The sequence below is a fragment of the Gorilla gorilla genome, chromosome 9 (genome assembly GCF_029281585.2).
Source record: "Gorilla gorilla gorilla isolate KB3781 chromosome 9, NHGRI_mGorGor1-v2.1_pri, whole genome shotgun sequence".
NCBI classification, from domain to species: Eukaryota; Metazoa; Chordata; class Mammalia; order Primates; family Hominidae; genus Gorilla; species Gorilla gorilla.
Genome location: NC_073233.2, coordinates 116,549,855 through 116,573,326, shown reverse-complemented (window position 1 = coordinate 116,573,326; position 23,472 = coordinate 116,549,855). Strand labels below are relative to the sequence as shown.

The 23,472-nt window shown below is 43.0% G+C and overlaps 1 protein-coding gene across 1 annotated transcript in view; it reads right to left on the bottom strand.

The window, feature by feature from the left end:
• The window catches only part of DDX10 (DEAD-box helicase 10), a 275,386-nt gene extending 252,378 nt beyond the window's left edge, over positions 1 to 23,008 (bottom strand). The window contains exons 1-6 of the mRNA XM_031016341.3: positions 21,990 to 23,008; positions 12,124 to 12,184; positions 9,927 to 10,057; positions 8,415 to 8,573; positions 7,224 to 7,344; positions 6,110 to 6,299 (exon numbers count right to left, since the gene is read on the bottom strand). Of these exons, the coding sequence (XP_030872201.1) occupies positions 6,110 to 6,299; positions 7,224 to 7,344; positions 8,415 to 8,573; positions 9,927 to 10,057; positions 12,124 to 12,184; positions 21,990 to 22,175 (848 nt within the window). The 5' untranslated portion in view covers positions 22,176 to 23,008. The remainder of the gene's footprint in view (positions 1 to 6,109; positions 6,300 to 7,223; positions 7,345 to 8,414; positions 8,574 to 9,926; positions 10,058 to 12,123; positions 12,185 to 21,989) is intronic.
• Between the last annotated feature and the right edge of the window lie 464 nt (positions 23,009 to 23,472).

The window sequence follows — 23,472 nt, the reverse complement described above, 5'->3', positions numbered from 1 at the left end:
GTCTCTTAAAACCAAACATACTTGAGGCCGGGCGCAGTGACTCATGCCTGTAATCCCAGCACTTCGGGAGGCTGAGGCAGGCGGATCATGAGGTCAGGAGATCGAGACCATCCTGGCAAACACAGTGAGACCCCATCTCTACTAAAAGTACAAAAAAAGTAGCCGGGCGTGGTGGCGGGCACCTGTAGTCCCAGCTACTTGGGAGGCTGAGGTAGGAGAATGGCATGAACCTGAGGGGCAGAGCTTGCAGTGAAGGAAGATTATGCCACTGCACTCCAGCCTCGGCGACAGAGCAAGACTCCGTCTCAAAAAAACATACTTTTAGTACCTGACCCAACTATCATGTTCCTTGGTATTTACCAAAAAGAGTTGAAAACATATGTCCACACAAAGATCTGCAAAAGGATGTTTATTGCAGCTTTATTCATAATTGCCAAAACTTGAAGGCAATCAAGATGTCCTTCAGTAAGTGAATGGATAAATAAACTGTGGTACATCCAGACAATGGAATATTATTCAGTGCTAAAATGAAATGAGCTATCGTATCACTCCATGAAAAGACATGGAGCATTCTTAAATGCGTAATATTAAGTGAAAGCAACCAATACGAAAAGGCTACCATACTGTATGGTTCCAACTATACAACATTCTGAAAAGATGACACTATGGAGACAGTAAAAAGATCAGCGGCTGTCAGGGGAGATGAATAAATGAATAGGCAGAGCACAGAGGACTTTCAGGGCAGTGAATATACTGTGAAATACTGTAACAGTAGACATATGTTATTATAAATTTGTCCAAATCAATGGGCTGTACCACACCAAGAGTCAACCCTAAAGTAACAGACTTTGGGTGATAAGGATGCAAAAACATAGGTCCATCCATTGTAGCAAATGCACCACCATTCTAGCAAGAGTGTTGATAATGGCAGAGGCTGCATGGGGACAGCAGGTATATGGCAAATCTCTGTACCTTCCTTTCAATTTTGAGGTTAACCTAAAACTGCTCTAAAAAAACAGTCTTTAAATAAGAAATAGGCCATATCTATAGGGAATTATGGGAAACAGAATGAAGTTTTACAAAAGAGCAAAATGAAAACAATAAGCCCAAACATATATCAAGTTGATGACTTAATGACAAAGGAATTATTTCAAAGGAAATGCCTTTGAAGGAATTTGATTCCTACATCTTTACTGGGATATCTAAGGAGAAAAAGAGAAATGCAAAGGAATCTTAAACTTTTATAAGTAATCATATTGTCAGTAATAATATTGGTATTATCCTGAAACTATTTTAGATACACTGACAGATGAAACAGAAGTCTTTAGGAATGAATGTCTGGCAGAAGAGAAAAGAGATACATATTTTTTAAATGAGGCTTAATAAAAACCTTGTAATTCTAAATATGATTTGTAATTATCAGCATGAACTCTTTTAAAAAGGCCTGTCCACTGTAAAGCTTAACACAATGACCGTGCCTGTTAGCACTTAGACTATGGTCTTTATATACCAGATCCTGCTAGAAGGATTTTATAAGAACTGGAAATATATAAGATAAACTTAGAACACCAGAAAGCAAGGAGTCCAAAGATTACTAAAATGTAACTGAAGAATCAAGATAATAACTTGAAGCATCTACTAGCGAAGTTTGGGATGACACAAGATGAATATTAAATATAAAAATTTCTATTGATTCAAGGACATAAAAAGATGTTTAATCTATGAGTTAAGTATCATTAATTCATCATTAATTATCATTAAATCTGAGTTCATTTTTAGTACACACAACCCCCACCCCCCACCAAAAACAAATACTGCTAACCTTCAGAAAATACTAGGGAACCAACTCATTGGTGTTAAAGCATACATTCTAATATTCTGGCTTTCCTGTAAGAACTGTACCTCAGAATCACATAGTTCATGTGAAAGCTCTTTGATATGAAAGTATTTAAACTAATGAAGAAATAATAGAATTAAAATATCACAATTTTGCAAACCCTGATGAAATAATGGAGCTAGGCAATAATTTCTATCAGCTGCTAAAATTGCAGGGCTAAGAAGCTGCTTGTATCAGATTAACCCTCTGGCCTAGAATAGCAACTATAAAAGCAGGAATAAATACAAAACAAAACAAAAAGACTGGCAGCATCTGAGCGCTACCAAGGCAGGTAGGACTTGAGGTGCTAAAGGAAAAAACAGAAATGCCCTGAGCCAAGCCCTCTGTTAACAACCTCACTTTTCTCCCCAAAAGCATTTGCTGATTGCAAGACAGGGGAGAAACAAGGTAGCAGCCTTAAGCCTAAACATGTCAGTCGCAAGACCCAGAGACAAGGAAAACTGAATCTAAAATTTTTCATACAATTTACCCTCGAGGAACATGCCAACCCCTAAACAGAGCACACATAAGGCAAAATGAGGAAAAACAAGCAAAAACCAACCAACTGGGAAGCTACAGAACTGAGCAGAGATTCTGGCAGGGTCACAATGCTACGAAGTTCACAACTTGCCAAGACAGAGGGGCCCTCGTAGATACCTCAGTCTTTTGGTTGAGACCCTGAGAAAGGCTATGCCCCATCTGTGAAGATTATACCCCAAGTCTCAGGACAAACCAGAAATAGGATAACCCCAGAGTCTAATTGCCAGGCTAGACCAGATCAAGACAACCTGACCTTAAGACATTTGCTGGCCAGAAAAAAAGAAAAAATTACCTTCAAAGGAACAAGAGAACTGTCAGATGACTTTGACAGAAATAATGGAACTTAGAGTACAACAAAGATGTCTTTGAAGAGGAAAAAAAAAACTGCCAAGATAGGCTTCAAAAAAAAATGAAGATGAAATAAAGAGGTTTTCAGAAAGGTCAAAACGCTGTTTCACTAACAAGTATGCACTAAAAAGGAAATTATCTGAGCAAAAGAAAAATTCTCAGGTGGAAGGGTGACAATACAAGAACTGGGTAAGTCTAAATAAATACTGATGTTGCAAACAGTGACAATAGTGGCTTATGGGGCTTAAGATACATGTGGAATTAAAATACTTAACAATGAAGACACAAAGGTAGGAAGAAGTAAAGGGACCCAAATAATAATTAAATTAACTGTCAAAAGCAATTATCATACCAGATTAAAAATATGCTACTCACAAAGACAAATCTAAAAACATATGGTGTAAACAATGTAGAAAGTACAAGGATGGGAAAGGATTCACCATGCAAATGCTAACTCAAAGAAAGTTGCTATAGGTAGACTAATATCAAACTAGACCTAAAGTTGGCCAGGCGCAATGGCTCAGGCCTATAATCCCAGCACTGTGGGAGGCCGAGGCGGGTGGATCACCTGAGGTTAGGAGTTCGAGACTAGCCTGGCCAACATGGTGAAACCCCGTCTCTACTCAAAATACAAAAATTAGGTGGGCATGGTGGTGGGCACCTGTAATCCCAGCTGCTCAGGAAGCTGAGGCAGTAAAATTGCTTGAACCTGGGAGGCAGAGGCTGCAGTGACCCGAGATCATGCCACTTCACTCCAGCCTGGGCGACAGAGCAAGACTCCATCTCAAAAAACACTAGACTTTAAGGCAAAAAAGAATTAGTAAAGATAAAAAGAAACATTTTATAAAATGAAAAAACACCGGGAGTAGGGAAGTGTTTTGCTACTCGTATTACAAATAAATAATTAATTTATCTAAAGGGCTCTTCCGAGCCAATAAGAAAAAGGCAAAAAACCAAATCCAAAAAAGACAGACTGTCCACAGAAAATAAGCACATACATGCAAAAAAGAAGCATTTCATAATGATTAATGTTTCAAAATGACAATGCAATTCTAAATTTGTATATACCTAATAACATAAGCTCATGACATATCTCAAATTTGAAATTTTTCATAATCCACCATAGAATTCAACTTGTCACTGAAAAACAGCAAATTGCTATGGCCCAAAGGCATATTCTCTCAAAAACAAAATCATTAGAAATACCAGTTGTCTACATATAACAACATAATGAAAACACTAGTATACTTTTTCTAAGTATGCTCTGACTTACAACTTCAGAAAGATCTAATTTTTCTTTAGTTGTTGTGTCCTTCACAATTTGAGAGTAGATACTCTCTAACACCTTAAAATATTCTTGATTATTATCTCTCCTGGTGTATGAACCACATTGATAAGCTACTAAAGTGGAAAAGCTAACATTGACATTAGATGAAATTCCTAAGAGCATCTGCTTTTTTACGTTTCCTATAAATTTGGAATATTAGAATACTGCAGCCATTATCATATAACCTGAGGTTTTGTAAATTATGTCAATACCTGTCTACCTTCCATAATTTTTTCTGAAAATTTTGTCCACCACACTTTTACAAGTGATGGGACCGGGTTTCAAAAATCATTTGTGAAATAATATCAAAGTCTTTGTAGTTTTTTTCTAAAACTTTATAATTTACAGAAAATAACCAACTCTTACCTACAGAAATTGGGGATAGGAAATAATACGTACAAATTAACTTGCATAAATTATGAAAGGTCTTAGAGACATCTAATGATTAAAAAAATTTGTCTGATGAATATTAAAAATAGGCTGGAGGCAAATAGAAAAAAGAGAAAAGTGAAAAATCCCAGACAGGCAGTCTTTACATTTTCAAGTTAATTGTTAATTGTCACAAAAATTTTCATAGCTATCTCAACTCTTTAAGAGATCAATGTCCACTCAAAAGTAAGCCAAGGGAAAAAAAAACTGTACCTCACATATCTTACTATTCCATTCCCAAGTTCTTGAAAGTCAAAGATACCAGTATTCAGATTCCCCAAGATCACCCAGAAGCAAAGAATCTGGCCTCTTCATCTCAGGCTTTTTAAATCCTAGACATACATTATACAAGGTCAAGATGGGCCTGAATACTCACACTTTCTCTATTTAAGGAATTTCCAGATAACACAATTCATTTTCCAAATCTATTTCTTTTTAGGCTAACATTTCAGAGCAAGAAGAAATAAAAATTTTAAGATATAAATAATAGAAGAGTTGAATTTACATTGCTATCTTCAACAAAGAATCCAACTTTATATTTACTGGAAAACATCTCTCCTGGAAGTCTGCAGTGATTCATACCAAACATATATGCTTCTAATTGTCATATGAAAATACAACTTAAAACATATTGCAGCTGGGCACAGTGGCTCATGCCTGAGTGTAATCTCAACACTTTGGGAGGCCAAAGTGGGAGGACTGCTTGAACTCAGGAATTTGAAACCAGCCTGGGCAATGTAGTAAGTCTTCAACTCTACAAAAAATTTTAAAATTAGCCACGCATGGTGGTATGCCCCGGTTGTCCCAGCTACTCAGGAAGCTGAAGCAGGAGGATTGTTTGAGCGCAGAAGTTCGAGGCTGTAGTGAGCTATAATCACACAACTGCACTCCAGCCTGGGTGACAGAGCAAGACCCTGTCTCAAAAAAAATAGATAAATAAAAATTTCCCCAACTACTTGCATATCACAAACATACACACTTTTACTGTAACACATACACTTTACGCTCTAGTTTTTAGTGAGACCAAGACAAAACAATAGTTGCTAGAATTTTAGACTGAAAGGTATTTTGCTAAATATTAATGCACTTCATAAAATGTGTTCCATAACACATTAGTACTGCATAATCCTGCTAAAAAGGATGATTCCGTACCCAAAAAATTTGGTAAATGTAGCAAGCTATATCCACCTCCCACTGCTTTGAACAATCACAATGTCCATGAAAATATTAAAGGTTGTGAGAAATAGAAATAAAACTGTTTCACTTTGACTCACCATTTGCTATTTCATCCCTTCTCCCTTCGTTTATTAAGAGATAGTGTTGGCAAATGGTAAAATACCTCTTAACATCTATGGAAAAACATTTGTTCCCCTCCCAGACCACATTTTGGGAAATGCTACATTCAAGTACCCTGACATTTAAAGATATGTGCAGAATTTGGGTAATTTTAACTGGTATATTTACTATGATTTGCATAACCAATAACTCATAGAATGTCTTAATTCCCAGAAAACAGATATTTAAAATACCAAATCCCTAAACTAAAAAAGTAAAAAACATTTATCTTGATTGACTCAAAGAGTACATACCTATATTTTGCTTTTTCATGAACCCAGACATACTCAGGGTTTTTCAAACTCAAGCGTGCAAGGTCCTTTACAGATTTAGTTTGTGTTGCTGAGAAGAGTAAAGTCTGACGTTTCTTGGGGAGATTTTCAATAACAGCATTCATGGTATCAGCAAAGCCCATATCCAAGATCCTATCTGCTTCATCAAGAACTGAAAAAGGAAAATGCAAGTTGAACTATTATATGTAAAATACACATTAGGCTAAATGCAATGGGTATCCTGGATTGGATCCTAAAACAGAAAAAGAACATTAGCGGAAAGACTGGTAAAACCTGAATAAAGTCTGGAATTTATATGATGTAGCAATGTTAACCTTAGTTTTGATAAAAGTACCATGTCATGTAAGACATTAACACCAGGGGAAGGCCAGGCACAGTGGCTCAGGCCTGTAATCCCAGCACTTTGGGAGGCCAAGGTGGGCAGATCACAAGGTCAAGAGGTCAAGACCATCCTGGCCAACACTGTGAAACCCCGCCTCTACTAAAAATACAAAAATTAGCTGGGCGTGGTGCTGCACACCTGTAGTCCCAGCTATCGGGAGGCTGAAGCAGGAGAATCACTTGAACCCATGAGCCGAGATCATGCCACCGTACTCCAGCCTAGCGACAGAGCGAAACTCTGTATAAAAAAAAAAAAAAAATTAGGGGAAACCAGCTGAAGGATAATGCAGGAACTCTCCACTGCAACTTTCCTATAAATCAAAAACGTTCAAAGATAAAGTTGATTTAAAAATACACATTAGGTAGTATTCCCAAGCAAAAAAGAAAAAGTTCATTTAAAAAAATGCCAATTTGACCTTTCAAGTTATTAGAAGCAGGTGTTAAAAACCTTGGCATGGTCTAATACTAATGTGCCTAATTTCACATATAAGAGTACATATATTCTTCTGATTTTTTTAAGTCTACTTTTACTTTCTGGGTTTAGAGCCCAAATGCCAAAATGTTTCAGTAATTTTTAAGTTGGTTTTGAATCATAACATTTATTTAACACAAAATTTCTATCATAAAAATGTATAAGGGCTCTCTCCTAAGTCTGAGCTTTTTTTTTTTTAAATTAGAAATTCATTTGACTCACCTAACATTTGGAGGTCGGTGGCATGAAAAGATACTGTTTCATCCATGTGTTGAAGAAGCCGACCTGGTGTGCACACGAGTATATTTATGTTGTTGATCCTCTCAGCTTCGTGTTTTAGATCCTGAAAACAGTTATTTATTTTGATTACACAGACACATCACTCTCAGCAGCCTGTGTACCAAAGCTATAAAAGCCATCTGCATGGGCATTTCATCACAACATTTTAGATACTCTTGGAAATAAACATAACTTTTCCCTTGTATTTCTGAACCATATCCACATTTCTGGGCTAAATAAAAGTCTTTACAGGAAGACATAAGGAGCTCAGAGTTCTAAATTCTTATTCATACCCAGGATTTTGAGGCTAAGAAAAAAAATAATCAAATGAATACTCCAAGTCAGGATTTCCTATTTGGATCAGAACTGACATAAACTGGAATCACTCTCATTCTTTAATTCAGGACCCAGGGACATTGAACAGACTCTGACACCGCTCAAGGACTGTACTTTGTGAACTGAAAAAAGCCGAGGTTCTCTCCTTGATACAAGAACCACTTCTCACAGTCCTGGAGGCGGTGGGAAAAAACAGAATGTTGTTAATTGTTAAAGTTAGGCAACGGGTACGTAAGGGTTTGTGATGCTATTCTTTCTTCTTTTGTGCATGTTTGCATAAAAATTGAAGTATTTATCCTCACAGTCTAGAGGAGATTCTAGCAGATACAGGCATTCTAGATGTGCTATAAGATAGAACAAAAGTGAGCAGCAGGTCTTATCTTGACCTACTATAAACATTCCTCTGAACAGTCTACCTTCCTTTCTTATGCTGCTGATGTAGCAATGCTCTGAATTACTCAGCCTCTTAGATAGACACCTTATTAAAAGGTACTAGTTCATATACGGAAATATCTTTCCCAATGAATATCAACAAGTAACTTTACAGGATTAGAGTAAATATGTCTTACAGAGGCTAATCAATTCAGATTCCCCGACAAAAAAAAATGGACTTTCTGGGCCTGCAAAATTGGCAACCAGATCGTAGATAGCAGCAACCACACCAAGTGCTACTACCCCATGAGGCCCTGGTCTAGGTCAGTCTGTTTAGATGAAGTCTCTGCTGCCTCCCTGTCATCGGCCACAGTACTCCAGTATAGGTTACAGAAGGAAAGGAAAGACATAGACAAAAGGACAAACCTTTCCACCAATGATGAGACCAGCTGAGAAGTCATGATTCTTTCCTACTTTTCGGAGAACCTCAAAGGTCTGATAGGCCAGTTCTCTCGTAGGTGATATTATGAGAACCCCCAGCCCATCTGTTGAAGTCCATTGCAGACGATATAAGGCTTCCAGCACCTCAAAAAGACAGCAAATTCATGTTCAGTAAGTCATCAGAAGTCAGCTTTTTGACCTGCATCTCAACCTTGCCCCTCCAAATCAAAGGGATCTTCCAAGCAGAAGGCATACCACTCAAGTTTTATCCAGTCCAAAGTAAATGATTTTGTTTATCTTCCATCAGAACCATCCACCCCCAACTCAGAGGAAAGGGAAAAGAAACCCCACGGTAGTTCAGCGGCTGCCAGAGCCATGCCATCAGGAAACTGGCTATCAGTGAAAGATATGTACAACCCAAAGACCTTTACAACACACTTAAGAATAATATTTATCATTTTCTAAATAACCACACTAAAACTTTTGGCTGGGCGCAGTGGCTCACGCCTGATCCCAGAACTTTGGAGGAGGCGGGTGCATCACTTGAGGTCAGGAGTTCAAGACCAGCCTAGCCAATATGATGAAACCCCGTATTTACCAAAAATACAAAAATCAGCTTGGCGTGGTAGCCCACATCTGTAATCCCAGCTACTTGGGAGGCTGAGGCAGAAAGAATTGCTTGAACCTGGGAGGCAGAGGTTGCCGTGAGCCAAGATTGCACCACTGCACTCCAGCCTGGGCAACACAGCATGACTTCATCTCAAAAAAAAATAAAACTAAGTAAATAAACTTTCACCCATGTAGCTGCTGTAGTTATATAGTAACTGAGTTATCTAGCTATAGGGAGACATTTTTTTTAAGGGGGCAAAAACACACTAGGAGTTAAGAGAAAAGTGGTTTTTGCAATATTTGGAACAAAAACTAAAATGAGATTTTTCTGGGTCATTTTATAGGAATGAAAAATTAGGAGACCAACATAACAGAGATGGAAGTGAAAGCCTAAGAAGCTCTACTGTTTTGCTGCCATAAAAGACCGATAGCAATGTCCCAGAAAATTCTCAACAAATGCCTAAAGCTCCTTAAACTGAGCATATTTCAGCTTTATCCTAAACAAGGTGGCAAGTATAAATGCCACTGGCAGGCTCACAAGGGTGAGAGCAGAAACTGTCTCCCACCAGTCCTACTGCAGCACAGAACCACTTTAACCTGCCATACTGGAGCACTCCACTTCCATCAAGAATGTAATGACTTGTCAAGGCACAATAGTTCATTCATTCAATAAGTTATTGAGTGCCTGCCGCATGCAAGGCACTGTGCTAGAACCTGGGGAAAATGGTGAGAACAAGACACATGTGGCTCCTGTTTGATGAAGCCTGCATTCTAGCCAATCTATCATGAAATCTAACATGAAAACACCTCTTTATATAATTTGCATCTGGGCACAGAATGTTATAAAATTGTATAACAGACAGTCCGACCCAATGACAATGTACTTACTGGAACAAGAAAAGCCAAAGTCTTGCCAGATCCAGTTTTGGCCGCTCCAAGTACATCTTTACCTTGCAAAGCCAATCCAATGGTCTGCTTCTGTATCTCAGTCACCAAACGGTACTGAGCTTCTTGCAAACCTGGCAACATGGAGGGAAGAATTATACTTTAGAAGATCCCTGTAGGATGGTATTATAGGCTAAGTGAGTTGTGTCCCCCAAAATTCCTATGTTGAAGCCCTAATGCCTCGTACCTCAGAACATAACTATACTTGGAGACAGGGCCTTTCAAGAGGTGATTAAGTTAGAGCCCCATAGGGGTGGACTCTGATCCAACACAAACGGTGTCTTTATGAGAAGAAACTTGAACAAAGAGACACCAAGGGTCCACATGCACAGAGGGAAAACCATGTGAAGAGGAGACAAGTTATCCTGTGATCCACCTACTCCACTCCTGGGTATAATCCAAAGGGTTTATTAATAAAACCACTACTTTGAAAAGTATTTGTGCTCACATGTTCACTGCAGCATTATTCACAGAAGCCAAGATATGAAATCAACCTAAGTGTCCATGAATGAGTAAAGAAAATATATGTTATATACATACATACACACACACACACACACACACACACAAATGGAATATGACTCAGCCTTTAAAAAGGAAATCCTGTTATTTACAACAACATGGATGAACCTGGAGGACCCTATGTTAACTGAAATAAACCAGGCACAGCAATAAAGATGCCACATAATCTCACTTATATGTAGAATCTAAAAAAGCCAAATTCATAGGAGCAGAGGGTAGAATGGTAGTTACCAGAAGCTGGGGGAAGTAAGGAGAGTGGGAAGATGTTCATCAAAGATACAAAATTTCAGTTAGGAGGAAGAACTTCAAGAGATCTATTGTAGGCCGGGCGTGGTGGCTCACGCCTATAATCCCAGCACTTTGGGAGGCCAAGGCAGGCAGATTCCTTAAAGTTCAGGAGTTCAAGACTAGCCTGGGCAACATGGCAAAACTCTATCTCTACCAAAAATTTTTAAAAATTAGCCAGGCACGGTGGCATGCACCTGCAGTTCCAACTACTCAGGAGGCTGAGGTGGGAGGATCACTTGAGCCCAGAAGGCTGAGGATGCAGTGAGCTAAGATCATACAACTGCACTGCACCCTGGGTGACGGGGCAAGACCCTATCTTAAAAAAAAAAAAAAAAAAAGAGAGAGATCTATTATATATCTCTCTTAATATATACGGCTATAGTTAATTAAAATATACTGAAAAAAGAAAAAATACTAAGTAGATTTTAAGAGTTCTAACCACAAAAGGATGAGGTAATATTAGCACATATATAATTAGTTTGATTTAGCCATTCCACAGCATATACATATTTCAAAGCATCATGTTATACACTGTAAATATATACAATTTTTTTTTTTTGAGACGGTGTCTCACTCTGTTGCCCAGGCTGGAGTAGAGTGGCATGAACCCACCTCCCAGGTTCAAGCGATTCCCCTGCCTCAGCCTGTAGCTGGGATTACAGGTGCCCGCCACCACACCCAGCTAATTTTTGTATTTTTAGTAGAGACGGGGTTTCACCATGTTGGCCAGGCTGGTCTCAAACTCCTGACCCTGTGATCCACCCACCTCGGCCTCCCAAAGTACTGGGATTACAGGCATGAGCCACCACGCCTGGCCAAATATATACAATTTTTATGTATCCAAAAATAAAAAGGCAGCAAGAGGGCAGCCATCCACAAGCCAAGGAGGCCTGGAACAAATCCTCCCTTATTTTGCCTTAAGAGGAAACCGATGCCGCCAACATCTTGATCCCAGACTTCCAACTTCCAGAACTGTGAGAAAATCAGTCTCTGTTGTTTAAGCCACTCAGTCTGATATTTTGTCATCTCAGCCCTAGCAAACAGATACAAAGGGTGTCGCATCTTAGTTTGTTCCCTTGCTTATTTTAACTAACAAAATTAGATTTCATTTTATTCAGAGGATGCTAGAATCTTGTTTTTCTTTTAATTAGTCCAGAAAGAATGAGAATAACGTACTGTTAAAACTTGAATATTGCTTATTTTCATTGGTTTTCATGATATCAAAATTTGCCAAAATAAGATTTTTCAGGCTAAACCCTCTAAATCTTCTCCCATTTATCAAAAATGCCAAGAAATCCAATAACACATCCCAAGATCACCATATACGTACCTTTCAATGTTTTTTTGGACAAGGGAAAATCTGAAAATCTTGTGATTTCATTTACATTTATCTGGAAAAAAAGAAAAAGGAATCAGGGTAATTCATTTGTTTCACGACACAGCCATTTTTTCTCTACATTGTATTGCCCAGCTCATCCTTGGTAATTCAGGGTTGAATTCAATCATCGCTTCTAATTAAAAGCCATCATTCCTTCTGTAACGAAATATGCCCTGAAGAGGCTGTCCCTGAATCGAATATACATTTGTAAGCATTTCAATTGGTAAGGAAAAAAAAATCACCCAATACACACACACGCACACACGCACACACACCACACATACTACTGTCTGACCTCCAAAATGTTGAACACTGTAAAGCATCACCAACCACATCAATTTTAGGAAGAAAATTTACTTCCTATCATCCTTCAAGGGATATCAATTTAAGAAACAAGGACAAAATTACCACAAACCACAGATCACAATGAAAATAGTTCTATACACACGATTTGGAAAAAAGAGTGAAATTAGTTGGAGAAATATTTCTTGTTAGCACAATCCTTTCAAAGTTTTAACCATAAATCAGTGGCCTATGAAATCCAACCTGATAACTATTCATTTTGGGGTTACTGAAGGAGGAGTATTATTTCAACACAGGGGAAATGTCTGTCATGCTTTGAAGCCACAATAAGTAACATTTTGCTAACTTTACATTATTCAAATATTCATTACTGATGTTCTTTATTAGCACAAACCCAATTTTCTGAATTTCATTTCAGCTGCTCAGGAGAATTATTTTTTTTTTTTTTTTTTTTTTTTTTTTTTTATTGATCATTCTTGGGTGTTTCTCGCAGAGGGGGATTTGGTAGGGTTACAGGACAATAGTGGAGGGAAGGTCAGCAGATAAGCAAGTGAACAAAGGTCTCTGGTTTTCCTAGGCAGAGGACCCTGCGGCCTTCCGCAGTGTTTGTGTCCCTGGGTACTTGAGATTAGGGAGTGGTGATGGCTCTTAACGAGCATGCTGCCTTCAAGCATCTGTTTAACAAAGCACATCTTGCACCGCCCTTAATCCATTCAACCCTGAGTGGATACAGCACATGTTTCAGAGAGCACAGGGTTGGGGGTAGGGTCACAGATCAACAGGATCCCAAGGCAGAAGAATTTTTTCTTAGTACAGAACAAAATGAAAAGTCTCCCATGTCTACCTCTTTCTACACAGACACGGCAACCATCCGATTTCTCAATCTTTTCCCCACCTTTCCCCCCTTTCCATTCCACAAAACCGCCATTGTCATCATGACCTGTTCTCAATGAGCTGTTGGGTACACCTCCAAGCCGGGGTGGTGGCCGGGCAGAGGGGCTCCTCACTTCCCAGTAGGGGCGGCCGGGCAGAGGTGCCCCTCACCTCCCGGACGGGGTGGCTGGCCGGGCAGGGGGCTGACCCCCCCCCACCTCCCTCCTGGTCGGGGCGGCTGGCCGGGCAGAGGGGCTCCTCACTTCCCAGTAGGGGCGGCCGGGCAGAGGCGCCCCTCACCTCCCGGATGGGGCGGCTGGTCAGGCGGGGGGCCGAACCCCCACCTCCCTCCCGGACAGGGCGGCAGGCTGGGCAGTGGGCTGACCCCCCCACCTCCCTCCCGGACGGGGCGGCTGGCCAGGCGGGGGGCTGACCCCCCACCTCCCTCCCGGACAGGGTGGCAGGCTGGGCGGTGGGCTGACCCCCCCACCTCCCTCCCGGACGGGGCGGCTGGCCGGGCTGAGGGGCTCCTCACTTCCCAGTAGGGGCGGCCGGGCAGAGGTGCCCCTCACCTCCCAGACGGGGCGGCTGGCCAGGCGGGGGGTTGACCCCCCCACCTCCCTTCCGGACGGGGTGGCTGGCCAGGCGGGGGGCTGACCCCCCCACCTCCCTCCCGGACAGAGCGGCTGGCCGGGCAGAGGGGCTCCTCACTTCCCAGTAGGGGCGGCCGGGCAGAGGCGCCCCTCACCTCTCGGACCGGGTGGCCGGCCAGGCGGGGGGCCGAACCCCCACCTCCCTCCCGGACAGGGCGGCAGGCTGGGCGGTGGGCTAACCCCCCCACCTCCCTTCCGGACGGGGCGGCTCGCCGGGCGGGGGGCTGGCCCCCCCCTCCCCCGCGGACGAGGCGGCTGGCCGGGCGGGGGACTGACCCCCCCCCACCTCCCTCCTGGACGGGTTGGCTGGCCGGGCGGGGGGCTGACCCCCCCACCTCCCTCCCGGACAGGGTGGCAGGCTGGGCGGTGGGCTGACCCCCCCACCTCCCTCCCGGACGGGGCGGCTGGCCGGGCTGAGGAGCTCCTCACTTCCCAGTAGGGGCGGCCGGGCAGAGGCGCCCCTCACCTCCCGGACGGGGCGGCTTGCTTGGCGGGGGGCTGACCCCCCCACCTCCCTCCCGGACGGGGCGGCTGGCCGGGTGGGGGGGGCTTCAGGAGAATTATTTTATTACAGATGCTGAAGGCAGGAACTACTGCTCAGTTCTGGAAATATGCTGCCAAATTATACATGATTCGCAAAAGGAAAAAGCTGTATTCGTATGGTTCATTTATTTAAATTACACTCTAGGCAGTAAAAGGATGACAGTTGTATTTCATTTTACAATCTACACATCTTTCCTATGATTCTTAACATAGCCCAGGCAGTGTTTACTCTGTGCCCTCAAATGCTGAAAATACAAATATTAAAACATCGTCTTAATCCCTACAAATCATTTCAGATATCACTGGAAAGGAGGCAGAATCAGTGTACCAACATTAGAAGAACGGTTTATTCAAAAATAACATACTGTCCCAGCAAGGAACCTCAATTAGAAGATAATCTTCCAAACAAGGCATTAAAATTAGGTGTGGCTCACTCTAGCACTCGTGGTATTATCAGCTAAAAAGCTGTTTTCAAAGGGAATGGAATGCCTACAGAAGGAGGCAGGCTGCCAACACACTCTTCAATCCCCAGCAAGAGACACAGTACAGGCAAAGCGAGCTCCTCAAACAAAACATTGCACAGCACATCTATCTTCCTAAAGTCAGTTAACCTCCTGGAGGGAAAGTTTAGAAGAATGAAACTGCTCCAACACTCTTCAATCAAGCATTACAACAGAAAACTATATACCATATTCTTTTTTTTTCTTTTTTTTTCCGAGACGGAGTCTCGCTGTGTCGCCCAGGCTGGAATGCAGTGGCGCGAACTTGGCTCACTGCAAGCTCCACCTCCCGGGTTCACGCCATTCTCCTGCCTCAGCCTCCCAAGGAGCTGGGTCTACAGGCGCCCACCACCACGCCCAGCTAATTTTTTCTGTATTTTTAGTAGAGACGGGGTTTCATCGTGTTAGCCAGGATGGTCTTGATCTCCTGGCCTCGTGATCCACCCGCCTCGGCTTCCCAAAGTGCTGGGATTACAGGCGCCATATTCTTTAAAAGAAGACGAAGAAAAGGAACTTCTGATTCTGTTGATGTTCTAAAATAGGGCCCAGCAAACTACAGCCTACGGGCCAAATCCAATTTGCTGCCTATTTTAGTAAGTAAAGTTTTATTCAAGCACAACTACAATAATTCATTTATTTATTGTCTATGTAGTTGTTGCAGAGACTGTATGGACCATAAAGCCTAACACAGACTATCCAGCCCTTTACAGAAAAACAGTTTGCTGACCCTGCTCTAGATATTCGGTTATATTCCAAGGATTACATAGCAGCCACAGCAGGAGATGGCTACGGTTCCTACAAAGAAAATAACCCAGCCGGGCACGATGGCTCATGCCTGTAATCCCAACACTTTGGGAGGCCAAGGCAGGCGGATCACCTGGGGTCAGGAGTTCAAGACCAGCCTGGCCAACATGGCGAAACCCTGTCTCTACTAAAATTATAAAAATTAGCCAGACGCAGTGGCGTGCGCCTGTAATCCCAGCTACTTGGGAGGCTGAGGCAGGAGAATCGTTTGAACCCAGGAGGCAGAGGTTGCGGTGAGCAGAGATAGAGCCACTGCACTCCAGCCTGGGCAACAGAGCAAGACTCCACCTCAAAAAAATAACTCTTTCTCCTTCCCTTTATCCCTTTCTTAGGGGGGAAAAATCACTTACATCTCCATAATACTCATACTCAGTCTACAAATCTGTCTCACTATTCTTCTGAATTCAGGGAAGAGATTTCAGGGATGGTCCTTATTAAAGGCTTCCCACGGCTGTTGGAAAAGTTGAAAAGCGGAGGAGAAAAGGGTGACATTTGACCATCCTCTTATACTTCTCACAACTCTCTGGTAATGCCTATTTCTCGCTAAAGTGAATAATGGCTGATGAAAAAAGCATTGAAACGCCCTAGAATGCTCCACCTATTGCCGTCAAGAGAATAATAGCAAACTGCCTCAACTACACCAGACCAAATTTTGATTAAAAAAAAAAAAATCAGGATTTGAATGCAGTTTCTATACAGTACAGCTGATTACAGTCTAAATGAATCCCAGATGCAGAGTCATTCAGCAATAGTGAAAACAGCTGCTGATCTAACACAGCTAGCTCAACATTTCTCAGTGAGCCTCAATCCCCAGTTTTCCAGCAGCCCCTCCAACATACACCACCCCTTAGAAATACACCACCCTCCTGCTGTGAGAAGCATAGTTGACTGACAATGCCAGCTGCGCCTCCTCTAGACCCACCATGAAAAAGCCATGCTTCCCCCAGGCTGCTCCTAGTCAATGGCGGGGCTCAGCAGTGCTACTGCAGGCCCGGGGATTCCTCTGATGGACAATTTTGGATCAGTGACTCCCCATCAGCCTGGCTGAAGCTTTCTTGGAACAGTGCTGCAGTCTGAGACTCTTCCTACCTTCCTACCTGCTGCTCCTTCCATCCTTCTCTCCTTTCCCTCCCTACTCCTGTTCCCTCTCCTTCAGCCTTCACAGACATTCCCTCTCCTGTGCCTGTAACCCCTAAAGCTCCAGTTCACCCAATCCCATTTTGTCATCTGCCTCTCAAAGGACCCAAGACCTAGACTCTACCAATAGTCTCCAGTCTCCTACCTGATCTCTTACCCTCCAACCTTTACAGCTCAGATATATTCTCTCTATACAAAGTCCCGCCACATACTTCCCATGGCTTCCAGATAAAGTCTTTGAGCATGGCCTTTGTATAAATTTCCTACTGTTACTGTAATAAATTACCACAAACAGTGGCTTAAACCAACACAAATATATTACCTTAGAGCTCTGGAGGTCAAAAGTCCACAATAGGTTTCGCTTGGCTAAAATCTAGGTGGCAGCAGGGCTGCGTTATTTTCTGATGACTCTAGGGCAGAGTCCATTTCCCCGCCTTTTCCAGCTTCTAGAGGCTGCCCACATTCCTAGGTGGTGACCCTCTTCTGTCTTTAAAGTCAGCAACAGACTCCAAGTCTTTCTCACATCACGTCACTCTGACACTGACTCTTCCGCCTCCCTCTTCCACATCTAAGGACACCTGTGATTACATTGGGCCCACCTAATCCAGGATAATCGCCCTACTTTAAGGTCAGCTGATTAGCAACCTCAGTTACCCCTTACCATCTAACATATTCACAGGTTCCAGGTATTAGGATGTGGACACTTTAAGAAGCCATTATACTGCATGCTGCAGCCTCCAATGTCATCACAGTCCAACCTTCTTCTCGAACCCATCTGAAGCCAACTCAGGAATGCATCCAACACTCCAAGGAGCATTTCCTCCCTCAAAGAATGCCATGCATTTTCACCTCTCTGTATTTCCCCATGTTCCCTCCACCTAGAACATCCTTGCCAATCTTTTCTATCTGATGAACTCATCATTCAAGAACTAGCTCCACCAGGCACAGTGGCTCACACCTGTAATCCCAGCACTTTGGAATTACAGGTGGGCAGTTCGCTTGAGCACAGGAGTTCAAGACCAGCCTGGGAAATACAGTAAGACTCCATCTCTACAAAAATTACCAAAAAAATTAGCCAGGCCTGGTGGCATGCACCTGTAGTCCTAGCTACTCAGGAGGCTGAGTTGGGTGGGTCACTTGAGCCCAGGAGGTCAAGGCTACAGTAAGCCATGATGGTGCCACTGTACTCTAGCCTGGGTGATAGAGTGAGACTCCATCTTAAAAAAAAAAAAAAGCTTAGCTCCACTCTTGGCAACTGCAAACCACTGGACAGTTTGTATGCACCACAATGAAATCTGCTAAGACTGAGATGCAGGGGATGAAATCCAGCCCACATCAGCTCCCCAAGCCAGACCTGAGGCTGCAACCACCAGGAGGAAGGGAAGCATACCCAGAAGAAGCATGTTTTTTGTAATGCATCTGACCAGAAGGAGCTCAGTATAGGATAACTCAGCTTCCCCTAATTACACCATCCTCTAACTCCACAGCACTGAGGTACATGTTACAAACTTGCTATTATAACATTTTATGCATACTAATATAACGTGTCAAACTGTATCAACCCCTACATGCCCAGGTTCCCTAGGGACTTGGGCACGTATTTTTTTTCCATGTATACTCACACCCGCCTAGACAAGTGCCTGTCAAATTGTTTTAAAAGGTTTCGGAATCAAATTGTTCAGTAGTTCACCAGTGAGGCTACTGAGCACCACCTGTGTACCATGGCTATGTAGTAAGTTTTATGTACAATGCTACCACCTGAGGAGCCACATAGTGAGGGCCTGCACCTTGTTTACCTAGAGAATGATAAGCCTGCTATTCAAATAATTATATCCTAGTATTGCTAACCTTGACAACTGATTTCACACTGCATTTATTTCTCAACCAAATCTTAAGAAAATATTTCTAAAATTAAAGAAGTAAAACAGAACAATGCCTAGCGGGGGAAAAAGCTGCTCCTTCAACAATGAAACAAATGGGATTTAAATAAATGCAATGCAGTAAAGCCTACTGGTTTGGTGCACTGGTATCAGACTACCTGGCTTAGAACTCCTTTTTCACTTCCTAGCTGTTTAACCTTACACAAATTATTTAACCTTGCTGTGCCTTAAAGTTGTCTCACCTGTATAATGGGAACAATTTCACAGGGTTATTTGTAGTGAGTATACGGAAAGCCAGCATGCATAAAAGTTTGATAAATGTTCACAGTTAACAAGAAACAAAAAAAAGAATAATCCAATGCTGCCAACCAGAGCAAAGCCACCTAGGAAAGGTCTAGTCTTACAGCAAACAACATCTAAACACTGACTGAGCACCTATTTATTCAAGGACAAGCACTGTGCTACCAGACTCTGGGGAGTGCAAAGACGAGTGTATCACTGGTTGCTGACCTTGAATGTTCATGGTCTAGTAGGAGAGTTTTTTTTAAAAAGTTAAAGGAGCCAATCATCGCAGACAGTTGATAAATGTTGTCATAAAGGTATCTACAAAATGCCACAGATGCACAGTAGCCCTAACTTGGCCAGGGGAGGTGATGAAGAGAAGTTTGCACTAAATCTTGAAGGAAGAGTACCTTTCCTTAGAGTGGGCAGATGGGTATGCTCACTGCACACAGTGGAAACATCAAGTACCAGGATGAGAAGCACAAGAAGCATGCACAATTCACAAACTGCAAGCTGTTCCCTCATATATGCCTATCATGTACCACTTGGTGTATACACATTATCTCATTTGGGCCTTACAACACTCTGGGTGGCTAATAACTTCTGTTTTTTGAAAGAAGAAACTGAGACTTAGATGGGTGAAGAAATCTGGCTAGCCAATACCTGAAAAGAGTGAGATTTAAACCAGGTCAGCCTGACCACAAATAACTTACTCTGCAGCAGACTAGAACATGTTGACACGCTGTATTTGACAATTTTTCTAAAAGTAACTGTGAGCCAAGGAAGGGTTCTAATTGGCAGTAAAATGATTAGATCTTCATCTTGGAAAGAATCATTCTAGCAGAAGTATAGAGGATAAATTAAAAGGTTTAAGGCCTAGGGGACAAAGCCCATCAGCCACCTGTTTCACTAATTAAAGTTTTACTGAAAAACAACACCCATTCATTTAAGTATTTCTATGGCAGCTTTTGTATTACAAGGGAACAATTGAGTAGTTCCACCCTTAGGACTACAAAGCTGAAAACATTCACTATCATTTACAGAGAAAGTTTGCTGATCCCTGTTGAAAGCAATATTTACTATAGTAATCCAGGCAAGAGATGATGGGGACTGAAGACAATGCAGTAGGGATGAAGAAGCATTTGAAAAATGTAAGCAGAACAGATCACCAGTGTGACTGACTGGATATAAGAGTAGGTAAGAAAGAAGTAGCTAAGACTGCTCCTAGGTTTCTAGCTCTACGGTCTGCTGAGATGGTGGAGCTAGGATGTGGTACTAAAAATGATCCCAACTTATGTCCATGTATTAACTTCTGGAAGGGATGAATGTTACCTTACATGGCAAAAGTGACTTTTCAGATGTGATTAAATTAAAGATCTTGGGATGGGGTGATTATCCTGGATTATCTGTGTAGGCCCTAAACGCAATCGTAAGCGCCCTTATAACAGAGGAACAGAGATAGACTGACACAGGAGAAGGCAGAGACTGGAGTTATGCAGCCACAGGCCAAGGAATGCCAGCAGCCGCCAGAAGCTACAAGAGGCAAGAAACAGATTCTCCCCTAGAACCTCTGGAGGGAGCAAGTCCCTGCTGACACCTTGATTTTGGCCCAGTGAAACTGATTTCAGACGTATGGCCTCCAGAACTGTGACAAGGTAAATCTCTGTTGTTGCTGGGCTTTTTTGTTTGTTTGTTTGTTTGTTTGAGACAGAGTCTCACTCATGTCACCCAGTCTGGAGTGCAATGGTGCGATCTGGGCTCACTGCAACCTCTGCCTCCCGGGTTCAAGCGATTCTCTTGCCTCAGCCTCCCGAGTAGCTGCGATTACAGGCACTCACCACTACGCCCAGCTAATTTTTTTGTATTTTTAGTAGAGGCGGGGTTTCACCATGTTGGTCAGGCTGGTCTCGAACTCCTGACCTCAAGATCTCTTGTTTTAAGCCGCCAAGTTTGTGGTAACTTGTTACAATGGCAACCTTAGTTCCAAGAATGTTCCATCTGTTAAATCCCTGATTGTACTGCACTAGAAGGGGGCTGAGAAGCTGAATGATGTGGGTGAAGACCAACAAACATGGGATTTAGGGAAAGGGAAAAGAGGAATTGACAGACCTGTGGAGTCTGGAGGTTGAGGGAAGAAGTCAGGTGGTCAAAGTGATCATTACAGGTATACTCATCTGGGAACACCAGCTACAATGTGGGGATGATAGGTGACAGAAACAGACCAGCGGTCCAGCTTTTCTAGGCCAATTCTTGGATGGGGACATGAAGTCTGTGGAGAAAATGAGGTGGGCACAGGAAGGAGCATAGATGATGTTGAGGGATGCAGTCTGGCTTCATGGTTAAAAGCAAAGGCTTTGGGATTAGAAAGACATGGATCTAGCTTCCAATTCCACACCACTTACTAAGCGTGAAAGATTCGGACAAGTTTCATTCCTCTTAGAACCTCAATTATCTCATCTGTTAAATAGGATTATTAATATCCATACCTCAGATCAAGTCAAACAATTACTGTAAGCACATGGTGAGTGCTTAAAAATGTAGGTGTCATTATTACCATTATTGTCATCAGTATTATTAATATGAATATGACTGTAGCTATTACAGCATTAGTCTCCCTACCCTTAGGTACGGCCGCATTTCTATTATTTTTTTAGGAACAGTGTGGCAAGCAGAAGAGTGGCCAGAACGGTGCAGAGGTTTGAGCTGTGGCACCCGGCGTGACCTCTCATTCCCGGCCGGGTCCCGGTGACAGATCCGCCGCCTCCACTCTGCAACTCCTCGCCGCAGTGAGACGCTGCCCCGCTGCTGGCCGGCCCGAGCCCCCTCCCCAGCGCCGGCCTCACCTTTTCATAGTTCTGCATGAGACGGCTGATACTCTCGCGCTCGACCTGCCATTCGGGTTTCTTCAGTTGCTTCCTCAACTGCTTCTTTTTGTTCTGCCTATGGCTGTGTTTTTTCTTCCAGCGATTGAAGCTCCGCACCGGGTCGGGTCGGGCTCCCGAACCCGGAGAGTCGGCAGTTTTGCCCATTGCGGCGGCGGCGACAGCTCGGATCAACCCCAGACACGAGACACCTAAGGCCAGACTCACGGAACCAGCATGGGACAAACGCACAGAGGCCCATGCGCGAACCCAAAAGCCCGCCCCCGAGCTTTTGAAACCGGGGCACGCGCCAATGACGTCAGGAAAAGGAGGGCTGTGATTGGCGAATTGCTCCTGCTGGGAGGAGCAGCCTGGGGAAACGGGGGCGCAGCACTCCAAGGAAGGGGGCGAGCTGAGCGGCGCTGGGAGCACGCCGGCTCTTTTAAAAAAAAAAGACGCATGCGCACTGTTGTTGTTACTATGGTGGCGTCATACACTGACCCTTTAAGGGCTATTAACACATTTGCTCCAGGTTCAACTTTGCTAAGCGTTCGTGAGTATGTGTGTAAACACATACAATCTGTGAATGAAAATTGTGACCCTCGTTTTGCACTTTTCGGGCCAACGAGCCAAAAGATTTGCCCAGAAGTAAACAGCTAGTTAATGACTTCTGATTTCCATCCATGGTGGTTGTACTTCCTCAGGAATAAAAATGAATATTCTGTATTCTTCTTATGGCCCTCTGGGTTTTCCTTTTCCTCTGGGCCCCTCAGACTCTAGCTGCAATAGCAAGGAAACTGGAACGGAATCAAATTGAATTTGCCTTAAAATGCTTTTATGGAGACAAAATGATAACTAAACGTAAGGAGGTAGGTAATAGAGGCCGGGCACGGTGGCTCACGCCTGTAATTCCAGCAATTTGGGAGGTCGAGGTGGGTGGATCACCTGAGGTCAGGAGGGCGAGACCAGCCTGGCCAATGTGGTGAAGCCCTGTCTCTGCTAAAAATACAAAAATTAGCCAGGCGTGGTGGTGCACACCTATAATCCTAGCTACTTGGGAGGCTGAGGCAGGAGAATCACTTGAACCCCGGGGGCGGAGGTTACAGTGAGCCAAGATCGCCCCACTTCACCACAGCCTGGGTGAAAGAGTGAAACTCCGTCAAAAAAAAAAAAAAAAAAAGGTAATAGAAAAGTTATTGCAAGTTGGACATTTAAGTGAACTGGCTTTCAAATGAATTGAATTTTTTGACACATTTACCTACAGCCTCCAGGAAAACACCGGATGTGGGTGGGAGAGCTTAGCTGTAGCAAAGGAGATTGGAAAATTGAGTTCAAAGTTCACAGGCAGAATTTTGGGCCCTCAAATTTCCTTTCCAACCCCACACATCCAGATCACTACTCTCAACTCTATGCCCATCCTCCAAACAAGACATGGCTTATTGGAAGGGAGTGAGGACAGGAGGTG